The sequence below is a fragment of the Pantherophis guttatus genome, chromosome 8, assembly GCF_059756535.1.
Source record: "Pantherophis guttatus breed Tessera chromosome 8, ASM5975653v1, whole genome shotgun sequence".
Classification (NCBI taxonomy): domain Eukaryota; kingdom Metazoa; phylum Chordata; class Lepidosauria; order Squamata; family Colubridae; genus Pantherophis; species Pantherophis guttatus.
In genome coordinates, this window is record NC_142070.1 from 20210293 (window position 1) to 20222500 (window position 12208).

General features: G+C 39.9%; 1 protein-coding gene across 2 annotated transcripts in view; it reads right to left on the reverse strand.

Annotated features, from left to right (window-relative positions):
- Window positions 1-321: 321 nt before the first annotated feature.
- The window catches only part of TSPAN5 (tetraspanin 5), a 55087-nt gene continuing 43200 nt past the window's right edge, over window positions 322-12208 (reverse strand). Inside the window, exons 2-8 of one of the 2 annotated variants that reach the window (XM_034440518.3) lie at window positions 10899-10949; window positions 5751-5897; window positions 4072-4242; window positions 2277-2402; window positions 1691-1738; window positions 1488-1604; window positions 322-603 (exon numbers count right to left, since the gene is read on the reverse strand). In XM_034440518.3, coding sequence (XP_034296409.1) covers window positions 538-603; window positions 1488-1604; window positions 1691-1738; window positions 2277-2402; window positions 4072-4242; window positions 5751-5897; window positions 10899-10949 — 726 coding nt within the window. In that variant the 3' untranslated portion in view covers window positions 322-537. Of the gene's footprint in view, window positions 604-1310; window positions 1605-1690; window positions 1739-2276; window positions 2403-4071; window positions 4243-5750; window positions 5898-10898; window positions 10950-12208 lie in introns of those variants that run through there. The other variant, XM_087875371.1, reaches the window with a different exon arrangement.

The following is a 12208-nucleotide window of genomic DNA, read 5'->3' on the forward strand; positions in this document are numbered from 1 at the left end:
GAATTTCCTGTGGAAGAGTGATGATGTTTGTTTGTTTTTTTTGCCAGAAAACAAAGCATATGAGAAGTAGATAAGTAAGTTGCCTCTTCGTGGGATTTCTTTCCAAAGAAACATTAGGTCTCTTGGTCACTTCTTTAATGGCAAGAGGAAATTGCCTCATTGAGGGTCTACTGCAACTCATAAAACAAAAGGATGCATCTACCGAGGTTCCATTGACACAGACCACTTGCCACACACACACACACACACACACACGAAACGGAAGAAATATCCTCCAGTTTACTCAGTCAAGGATACAGTAGAGATTCATGGCTCAGTACATTTTAGACTGGTGGTTTTAATAGCATTCATCACAACTAGGTGGCTGGAGCTGCTCGTTCTGGAATAAACAAAGGTGTGATGCTGTTCTAATCAGTTGAGAACTGAAAACTTCTCTGTTCCCCATTTTCACAAGGGTTTGTCTCGATGTGGGCCACATAGAGCCTTCTGAGAACTGTGGTTACCCACAAGGTCTTGCGTAGCTTACGTTAAAGAGTTTTACCAGCTGGCTCGGACAGCTTCAATATCACTAACCAAGTTTTGAGCCAAGCATATGCCAAATATCTGGAAGAAAAGAAAGGCACACGTTAAGTTGGAACTGGCTTTCAAATGCAGAAATTTGAGTTAGCCAGACTGTCCCCACAAAATTTAACACAACAGCTACCATTTACACATTAAAGTTGAAATGGTTTTCCCTTGTTAAGCATGTTTCACTCAGGTTTTCTGGGACACATGACACACTTGGCCACAAATTAACAGTAGTGGCTGGGTGTACACAACACGCTGGCCTCAAATATTGTATGGCTGGCCAGTTTGCAGTTGAGTATACTATGCAAATACAATCACATTTACTGTGAAATATTAAGTATTCCAGCATGTAATAATTGGAGGGAGGGAAAAACAGTCTTTAATATGTGAGGGGAATGTACACCGTATCAGAATTGTCCTGGGAACAGCAGCTCTGAAAATGCAGGTGTAGGTGATATTTCTAAGTTTTTAAAATTAAGTTTTATAGTTAAGTTTTAAGAAAAGAGGTTAAATTTCAACAACACAGGTTTTAAACAACATACCTGGAGCAAAAGATTTTCCTACTGCTATGAATAAGAATAGGATACCCAAGTTGAGACTACTTACTTAAGTTAAAAGGACACCTAATTGGTCTTTCAGCTGGCTCTGGAAGTCTACTAGAGAAACAGCCTCATTATGTTTAGGTGATCAAAAAGCAAAGCAGCATCAGTTCCATCATAATTTGCAGCAAAATATTTATAATTTATTCTGCATTATCCAAGTTGACTACAAGGCTGAAATTAACGAGACCCAAATGTACTTTCTTTTTTTTCCCCAAAAAATTAATAAATCGATACACAGAGATTCAATTTTCATTTCACTCTATGGGGTCTTTCTTGAGGATGGATTACACTCTGCAGTTTTTCAAAAGAACAGGTCACCTGTAATAATGCAATTCCAATGAATATGCCGGCCACTATGGTTAAGTTATCCTGCAGCCATTTTTCAAACTGTGGGACGCAACCTTTTGTGTAAATAACAATCTGTTGATCAACTTCCTGCAAGAACAATAATAAAAAACATTGAACATCTTTCTAGCACTTCTTTCCCATTTCCTCTCCAAAAAGAAGTTTTGAAAACTTACTGGTTTTTGGCGGGCATCATAACCACACTGAGTATTAATGACATCTTCCTAAAAAATAAAGATACAGAAACAATTTCCAATAAATGTCTCCTTTTATTCAACAAAAAGTCTATCTCCAACACATGACCTTGCCTAGTTACTCCTAATTGGAACTAGAAACTCTGCCGCTTAGTATCACCATTGGAAAACATGATGTCATACAACTATGCCAACTTACAATGGCAGTTGCAACAATGCCAGTTACCATTGGTATGTGAATTCCACACAGTCTCCGAAGTTCAAAAAGATAGATAAAAATATGTTTCTTGCCATATGTTTCTTTTATGGGCTTTAAATATGAAAACTAGGCATTCAAAATTAACTTTTTTAACAGATCTCACAATAAAAATCACATGCATTCTTCTCCATTCCAGAAGGGAGGGCCATGTTTGTCTGCCACAGCACTGCAAAAAAAAAACACCTTTGTGACACCTTAAAAGCTAATATATTTATGGTGGCACTAGCCTATTGTAAGAACAATCCCATTGTGACCGATGGTCCTTTCAGGATGGAAGAGTAGCCTTGCCGGCCTTCTGTAGTGACTTACAGCAGGATCTTTAGTGCAGCAAGAGAAAGGTACTCCACACCGTTCTCGACTAGCATTGGAGTCTGTGCAGTTGAAGTAAATGTTGAGGTTCCAGTCATCAGCCCCAAAGGCCCCACAGCACTGCCACTAGGAGGGGCAAAAAGACAGAGGCATCACAGTTCTGGCAACATGGGCTAGGCACGGCTATTCTTCTAAGCTACCATTCCAAATCACTCTGTGAATTTATTTTGTACTGGAAATGCATGAAAAAAGTTTTCAAGTCTTTACTGTAGTGCTAGTTCCCCTATAACGGGTGTCAAACTCACGGCGTCACATGACGCATCACGACTTTTTTCCCCTTCGCTAAACTGGGCATGGCCAGCATGTGACGCATCCAGCCCGCGGGCCGTGAGTTTGACAGCCCTATCCTATAACTGGGAATGGAAAAAAAAAAACCCAAGGCACTGCATCTCCTACAATGCTCCAAACAGATAGGATTTCCCCCCACCCCCTTAATCAGTGCTTTTGTTTAACCAAATCTTTTGGAAAGTAGAAAAAAATCTATCCCCCTTTGTGGCAAAACATCACACATTATCAATATGCAATATAGAGAGAATAATTAAAATTCCAAGACAAATTCCTTGTGTGTCCAATCACACTTGGCCAATAAAAAAAAACTATTCTAAAATGTGAAATCAGTTATTTAAGGCAACTTGTAGGTGGTGCTGATTTTGTGGGCCCTAGGCTTGAAATAAGACTTCAGATAGGATCCTCTCAAATCACCTTTGCTGTGCATATTAGAAAAGCTTGTTCAAACTTTTCTGGAAATCCGTTCATACTCCCGCACCATTCAATGGCACATCTTGTTCAAGCTTCTTCTTCAGGGAGAAAAAGATTAACTCAGTCACAGTAGCTAAATAGCTATATAACTTCACTTATCCAAAACAGATTGTTTATTATTGTATGTTGGACGATTCAGCTTATTTTCCAGAGAGCTTCAGCAACAGGCTTATTATGCCTTCTAACTCTAGCTGAACACAAAAGCTATGGCCACAAGATTTGTTTAAAATGTTGCCCATTTCCTCCAATTATAAGAAAAACCATGTGAACCCATTTGCTATGAAATTTGCAAAATATTTCTCAATAAATACTGCTGATTTTTACATTAGCGATATTACAATAGTTCAATGAGAAACATGCCTACAATCGCCCTGAAAATGTTTTCAGAAAAACCTTTCAGAAATAAACAGATAAGAAATGAAACACAAACAGTACAATGGGGAAAACTTCGTAAGCCAAGCTGTGCTTGACTTGTAGTGGCTTCGTAGATAGTTTCATATACTTTTCTTAACAACAAATATGGTCATTGCCTTCTTCTAAGCATAGCCTATATTCTAATCTACAACTCTGTATTTACTGAGGATACTTCATACAACTACTATACTGGTCTGACTTTCTTTGCCTGTCTAAAATCAGCAAGGTTAATGTTGCCACTGGCTGCAGATGTATAGCAAGAGTCACAGTCAAAGTGGGATATTTTCCCTTGTACCAGAGTTGGCAGATCTGTGGTTCACTTGTTATATATATTAATTAATTTATTTTTTATTTATCAAACTCATATGCCACTCATCTCGGTATCCAAACACCTAAGGACAGCATTATCAATGGCCCACCAGATATTGCAGAATCACAATTCCTCGTATTTCCTATCTAAATGAATAAAAATGATGGATGCTTGGGATTGTAGGATCCTACAATGTAGGAACCAGCCCTGTAGGTTCCACAGTCAGATCTTAAAGAAAGAAGGAGCTCTTACATATTCTTGGGTAAAGTCTATGAGATTTTGCAAATCAATGTCATCTCTGTATGCTCGGATATTGTTGTTGATAAAGAAATACAGCTGGTCTTTGATCCAGTCTTTGAAAACAAATGCCAGAACTCCGGCTGTGAGTTCCAGGAAGAAGATTATTCCAAGGAAGACTGAGAACTGCAAAGAAGTAAAATAATTTATTGGCTTCAATAAAACCTTCAGAATGAATGCAATACCAAAGAATTACATGGATAAAAACTGATAATATTGCAGCTATTTATACTCATTTTATGGCTCATTTGTTTTCAAACAACCAATGACCAACGAGCCTGTTTTACAGCAATATATTCATCTGAACCATGAGTGGCCAACTGCAGCCTTTAGTATCGCAGAGAACCAGACATCTTCTCAAGTGGCAATAGATTAGCAGGAAAATGGACTGTTAATGTCCTGCAGCCAATTAATGGCAGAAAACTAACCAATCCAGATACTTGTTTGACCAATTGGTTGATATGAGCCAGACCGAGATCTTTCTGCTGCCGATAAGTCATTATTGCTTTTTAAGTTATCTATCAAATTTATACTCCCTGTAATTGTCAGGGAGACCACCAATGACTAAAATAAACATTTACATCTCAGAACTGATGCTGAAACATTCCAAGATTCAAGATTGTAAAGCATGAACAGAGCATGCAAAATTAATTGGAACTATAGGCAAAGGTTCTATCTTCTCAGTGCCTCAGCATGTCATAATATTTATTTATTCAGGGTTATTTGTATGTCACTTCTTATAACAATAAATTACCATATTTTTCACACTATAAGATGCTCCGGACTAAAAGACGCACTTAGCTTTTGGGGAAGAAAACAAGGGGAAAAAAATCTGCCTCTGCCTCCCAGCAATTTGCCTCCTTGCAGCAAATAGTAAACAGCCTGGTCAGCTTCAGCACAGCCTGATTTAGCACGAGCACCTGATTAGTGATTAGATTGGCCTCCCGGAATATCGCCGATCAGCTGTTCCAGGCTGTGGGGATCGCTGCTGCCCACCGCTGCCACTGCCTATCACCGCCTCAGCAAACCCTATTTTCAACCTCCGTGCGCCCCATTTTCGGCCCATTCAGCAGCGATAGGCGGCAATCCCCACTGCCTGGAATGGGCCGAAAACGGGATGCATGGAGGCCAAAAATGTGGCATGCGGAGGCAGCAATGGGCTGACCAGCTGTTTGCTGCAAGGAGGCAATTTGCTGGGAGGCAGAGGCCGAAGGGTGGAGACTGGCGGGTGGGCAGGGTTTCAGCAACATTCGCTCTATAAGGTGCATAGACATTTCCACCCACTTTTTTGGGGGGAGGGGAAGTGTGTCTTATAGACCGAAAAATACGGTACCTAAAATAAAGGCTAAATAGTAAGATTTAAAGAAAGAATTATCAGTGGTTCCATTTAAAGAAGAACTTATCAGAAATTCCACTCAGCATTAAGCTAGGGAGGCAAGATCATTCCATTATTTTACTTAGGTTTAAACATCCCATCCAAGTTGAACACCTGAGCTGGACTTTAAGGTGCTTTTTAAAAAGATAAGCATTTCCAAAAAAGCTTGAAGCAAATTTTTAAACAAAGTAAAATGATATATATTTGTACAGGGGAGGGAAGTTTATTCTCTAAAGAGGAATTTGATACAGTTACTTACAAACTTGAGAAGAAAGGTATTTTCCCGTAGAGCACCGATGCATCCTGCAAAACCCAATATGAACATCACTCCTCCAACCACAAGGAAGAGCCAAACTGGATCAAAGCCACCCAGGTCAGTAATGGAAGAGATGTTGGACAGGACTCCCTTTGGCAGTGAATGTAAAAGGAAGAAGAGGTGAGAGAGTGGGAAAACAAGGAATACAAATATATCACAGATGTATCCGGGTTTTTACTGTCACTACCCCTTCCCTTTCAAGGAAAGAATGAAGGAGCCACACTAGCATTTGGCATTTCTGTCCAGGAGAGATTAATAACATTTTGTACAAACATTCTGATTATTTCCTGTAAATTCTTTCTGTGTTGACATATATTAGTCTACCATTGCAATCAGGCCCACAGCCATATCCCTTTGTGAAAAAGTCATGACATATCATTTAGCACAAATGACATTCTGCCCAAAATGGTTTGTTGAAAAGGTTAGAAAAGCAATAATGGAGGAGAGAAACGAAGAATGGTACAAGCAAGGCTAATTTTTAGATGTTCAGCCTGCCCTTTTATCTGCTAATTACATTCAAGTATGCCCATAGACATTACTAAATCCCAATAAAATATTAATCTTCTGAAATACTGAAAAATGAAATAGTTTATCCTTTCAAAACAGACTTCCATAACATGAAAGAAGGAATATTTTTCTCTCTCTCATTATTACATTACACACACCAGAAGAGAACCAGGATATGCAGTATCTGATAAACAGTCCCATCTGTAGTACTGTATTAATATTAACACAGGAGACATTATCTATCTATTCTACATCCTCAGCAAGACAGGAGACATTATCTATCCACATCCTGTGACCCAACCTAATGCAGGAAAACATGCAAGTAATATTTAATGACTGCCTTTATTTAATTTTCCTGGCATTCTAGGAATAAAAGTTGATATTAGAGGCTGAAAGTTGGATTGTCACACACTGAACATTTTAATATTCAGGAATATTAAACTACATTCCAAACAAGAGCTCTGGTGGTTACTTCTGCCAGCAGTTCAGCAGTTCAATCCTCACCGGCTCAAGGTTGACTCAGCCTTCCATTCTTCTGAGGTCAGTAAAATGGGGACCCAGATTGTTGGGGGCAATATTCTGACTATATAAATCGCTTAGAGAGGGCTGTAAAGCACTGTGAAGCAGTATATAAGCCTCAGTGCTATTACTATTTGGATATCTATGAAAATCTTTGATCTATTGCATCTAAATAATTATACAATCATATGTTTTTGGAAACACGCTTCTAGGCCAGATGATAAAATATGACACATGATATGAAATGTGCCAATTCTCAGTCTTTAGACTGGTTCCATATCAAATTGAACCATCTGAATCTGTGTGTTTGATTTGTTGTACAATATCTGAGTTGTAATTTTCATATAGTTGAATAATAATTGCTGTATTTTATTTTTTCTATTTTTGTCTATATTTTTACTTGTATTCATTTGTTTCCCCCCCCCCTTTTTTTTTTAGCTGTATTAATACTATATAGCAGTGATGGCTAACCTTTTTGCCATCGCGTGCCGGGGGGGGGGAGGGTTGCGCGCGCACGTGCCCATGCGCATGTGTGTGCAACCCGCTCCCCCTCCCCCCCCGCTCCTGGCACATGATGGCCTGGTAGGCCCGTTTTTCTTTCTTACCTGGTTCCAGATCCTCTCTGTGTATCTGGGAACGGCGAAAACAGCCTTTCCCACTCCCTTGGAGGCCCTACGGAGGCTGAAAAAGCCCATTTCCCAACTCCCGGTGGGACAGGAAGTGACATTTTTGCTGTCCCCAGCCTCCAGAACCTCTCTAGGAGTCTCTAGGAGCCTCTCTAGGAGTCTCTAGGAGCCTCTCTAGGAGTCTCTGGAGGCTGGGGACAGGAAAAAACGTCACTTCCTGTCCCACCGGGAGTGGGGAAATGGGCCCTTTGAGCCTCCATAGGGCCTCGAAGGAAGTGGGAAAGGCTGTTTTCGCCGTTCCCAGATACACAGAGAGGATCTGGAGCCAGGTAAGAAAAAAAAACGGGACTTCCTGCCCTCCAGAGGCAGGAAACAGCCTGTTTCCCTACTTCTGGTGGGCCCAGAAGGCCCGAAAATCAGCTGGCCGGCGCGCGCATGCGTCCCAGAGCTGAGCTGGCGTGCCCACTAATATGGCTCCGCGTGCCACCTGTGGCACGCGTGCCATAGGTTCGCCATCACGGCTATATAGTGTTCCAGCCCAATCCCTTTTCAAAAGCCATTCAAATTAGTTGCCATTATTACAAATGCTGGCAGCAAATGCACTAGATAAAAAAAAGTATTCTATCAGTACTGAATTTCTGCATTTAATTTCTAACAAGTGACAGGACAAAAAAACAATTTTTTTTCTGCATCATTAATGATTTTATGTAGTTGTTTGATTATCCTGCAATCACCACATAACAAATTCTTAAGACAATATTTCTCTCCCAAAAGAACAAAGTACTTTGCTTAAATGTACAGCTACATATGATAGACCTGAGCTCAACCAACTCCATTCAGGTGGCTTATTGTACTAACTCAGTCTTCCCCAACTTATTTCTTCTAGTTTTGTTCGTGGGTGATCTCCTCTAATCTTCAAACAAGAGGACCAAAATCCATGTTGGCTAAGGATTACAGAAGAAGACCATCTACAGCAGTCTTTTTAAACCTCAACATGGACTTAGTCAGTGCTAAGTATAGCCACATAGAATTCTGGGACTTGGAGACCACATCTCTGGAAGTTGCCAAATTAAGAAACACTAATCTACAAAGACATTACTTGTTTAATCTATTTGGAGACCATCAATTAAATTAGGGATAGACACAATCCCAATGTTCTCAATTGCAACACAGTATCCAACATCTGAAGGCCCACACATTGTCTCCCTCTAAATTAAACCAAGCAATTTTTCATACCTACTACAAGCTTTAACATATATAAACAATTAATTACATAATAAATAATTCCTGAACGGGACTCTTCCAAATTTCAAGAGAGGGATTTTAATGATACATATTGTTAGGGAATGGCTATTGCCTAACTGGTTGGGTTGGCTATATATATAAACCAGCAATGCATGTTTGCAGTCAAAATGTAACGTATAGCTTTAAGACTGTAATGCTGTATTGCATCATACTGTATTCTGATTGGCTAAGCTCTGTAGCCAACGTACTTAAGAGGAAGCTTGAATCATGGCTTGTTGTTCTTATTACATTATTATTGCTACCTCTGCTCCTCTCTGCCTGTTCTCTCTGCAGGATCATTGCTTGATCATTGCTACTTGTTGTTTTACTGATTGTTTTACTGCTGTACTTGTTCCTGTTTGCAACTCCAAAAAGAACTGTTTTATTGCATATGACTACAACAACTGGTAAGAAGACTTTGTTCTTGGAATATCCCTGGATTGACAATTTAACTATCTTTATCTGTGTATGACCTGGATTGTTTATTGGACTTTGCTTTACTTTTTCCTAAAAGTAAAAGAATATCACAACTCAGTGTGTCTGTGTATTGACAGTGCTTAGTCACAATCACTTTCAGCCGTTTTCTCATGTGCACACCCTTGCTACTCAAGGGTTACTCTGCGCATATTCCTTAACACATATAATTCTAACAGCTCCCTACAATTCTTACTTTCTTAGGACAGAACTAGGCTCTTCCCATTCTTTAATATGTCTCTTTCAAACTTCATTTTCTCCTTTATATCCAAGACTTGTCATCTCATTTACAGAAAAAAGCCAGCCAGGTTTTAATTATCTAAGCCTGAAAACTGCCAAAATAAGTGTAAAGATAAATGCATGTCATTTTTTTAACAGTGGAAAAACAAGTTATAACAACCATCATTTTGAAGACACTCCCTGTTTTCTCAAACAGGGCAGAATCACTCCAAGACACTGTCTATTTTAACCAGTTCTTTCATCTATATTAACAAGTATATTGCACAACGTATTTCTGGAAGCAATTCAAAGTGCCAGTTTTGATTTTAAAAGCATGCTATCAACAGGACTAGCTCCTCCAGCCTGAGTCAACCTGTCCAAGGCAATTCTCTTGGGTTAAGCCGCAGGTGATTCCCCCATTTTTCTGACATGACGAAGGCTGAAGTCAGAAAACCATATTTTTCCTGTGATTTACTTATTTTGTGGAACAGCCAATTGTGGTTTTCCAGAACTGAATCCTTGGCGTCTTTCATTTTGTACAGTATATTTATAATGTATATTATACAGTATATTTATTTTTGTTGCTGATTTGCTTAGAATACACGATTATTTTACTTAATTTGTTAGATTTATTTATTTTTGTTAGATGTATATCCTACCTTTCCTACAGGAGTTGAAACCACTATACATAATGCTTTCCTCTTCCATTTTATTTCTCAACAATTATTCTGTGGACTGAGAGAATGACTGGGCTAAAGACACTTAATTCTATTATGTCTGTTTTTCATTGCTGTAAACCACCAGGAGTCTAAAAGGATTTACAGTAATAAAGAAATCTAATTAAAAAAATAAAGTGAGGATACAATTTGAGTAAACCCACGAGTCTATTAAAGGTGGCACTCTAAATGCTTCTTCTAAAATTTTGGGAGCCCTTTCCCTACTGCCAGGATATGTCAACTGGTTGCTTAGCAACCATTTGAAGTTATAATGGACCCTCCCACTGCAAAGATACTTAAAACCAGAATTCAAAGTTCTGATGGCCACACACACACATCATATGTCCACATTTTGAATGCTACGCAACCTGCTTGCATTTATGGTCATTTGCAACCATGGTCTGGTGACTGCAATTTATAACATTTTTGCCAGAAACCAGTGTTCCCTTCTGGTTTCTGGCAAAAAAAAAAATGGCCACAACGAACAACTCAACAACTGCCAAAAAAAAAAAAAAAGTATCATAAAATTGGGTGTGGTCACGTGAAGACCCACTTAATGACCATCATGATCAACAATTCTAATTGCAGGCTCAATCACTGTAATAAATTGAGGACTACTTGCAACAAACTTGGTCACCTGTAGAATATGCTTAACAATGTACCTTTTAAAGAAGGAAATCTTTTTTCAAATATTGGGAGACCTGTTTAAATTTATTTGGCTGTACAGATTGCTGTTGTTAACTTACTTTTTCATTCCATGCCCAAAGTCCAATTCCAAGAAATGCTATGCCCAGGAACTACAAGAAAAAATGAGAAAAGGAGAGAGAAAAAGCAAGAAGTAAGATTAGTAAGCATTTCAAGAGATTCTCTGAGTACATCCCCTATGCTCATCTTATAATGAGCCATGGCCAGGGGGGCTTTTTATCAGGTCCGCCTGATACGCCAGTTGCGTCTCTTTCTAGATCAGGACTCCCTACGCACGGTCACTCAGGCACTTGTCACTTCCCGCCTGGACTACTGCAATGCTCTCTACATGGGGCTCCCCTTGGGGTGCACCCGGAGGCTCCAGCTGGTCCAGAATGCGGCCGTGCGGGAGCGACAGGGTGCTCCCATGTGACACCTCTCCTGCGCGAGCTGCACTGGCTCCCGGTGGTCTTCCGGGTGCGCTTCAAGGTGTTGGTGACCACCTTTAAAGCGCTCCATGGCTTAGGGCCGGGGTATCTACGAGACCGCCTTCTGCCGCAAATAGCCTCCCACCGGCCAGTACGCTCGCACAGAGAGGGCCTCCTCAGGGTGCCGTCCACCAGACAATGTCGGCTGGCGACCCCCAGGAGGAGAGCCTTCTCTGTGGCGGCACCCACCCTCTGGAACGACCTCCCCCTAGAGATATGCACGATACCAGACCTCCGGACTTTTTGTTGGGCCCTGAAAACTCATTTATTTCACCTAGCCGGGCTGGCTTGATCCCATCCGTTTCGGTTTTAATTTGAAATTGGTTTTAATTGGGTTGTTTTAAATTGTGGGCTGAAATTATTTAATTACCTTTTAAATTGTTTTTCAAATTTTGTATGCTCTGTTTTATCTCGGCTGTTCACTGCCCTGAGTCCTGCTGGAGAAGGGCGGTATACAAATAAAATAAAATAAATAAATAAATAATAAATCCAAACTATAGGCTGAACCAAGACTGACATATGTAAAACTTGAACCAACTGAAATACATTCTAATGGGCTCCCTAAAGATTAAAAGTGATTCAAAAACAGGTGGATTTTTACTCTTAATTACTGTAGTAAGTTCTGACTTCTCAATGCTCACAACTGGAGGGTGGGGACAATTTTTAAAGGCAATATTCTGTTTTGAGTGTACAGGAAACATCTTACTACAAATTAAGTTCATTTCACCCTATTTGGACATTTGTGAAAGTAATCAAGACAACACCCAAGAAAGATACAGGGCAGCTCCCTTCCCAAAAAGTGCTCCCAGCCAAGCAGCTCCTCTCCCAGTAACCACATTTGGGGTACTTGGTACCAACATATGGATAGAGCTGTTTACTGCAGA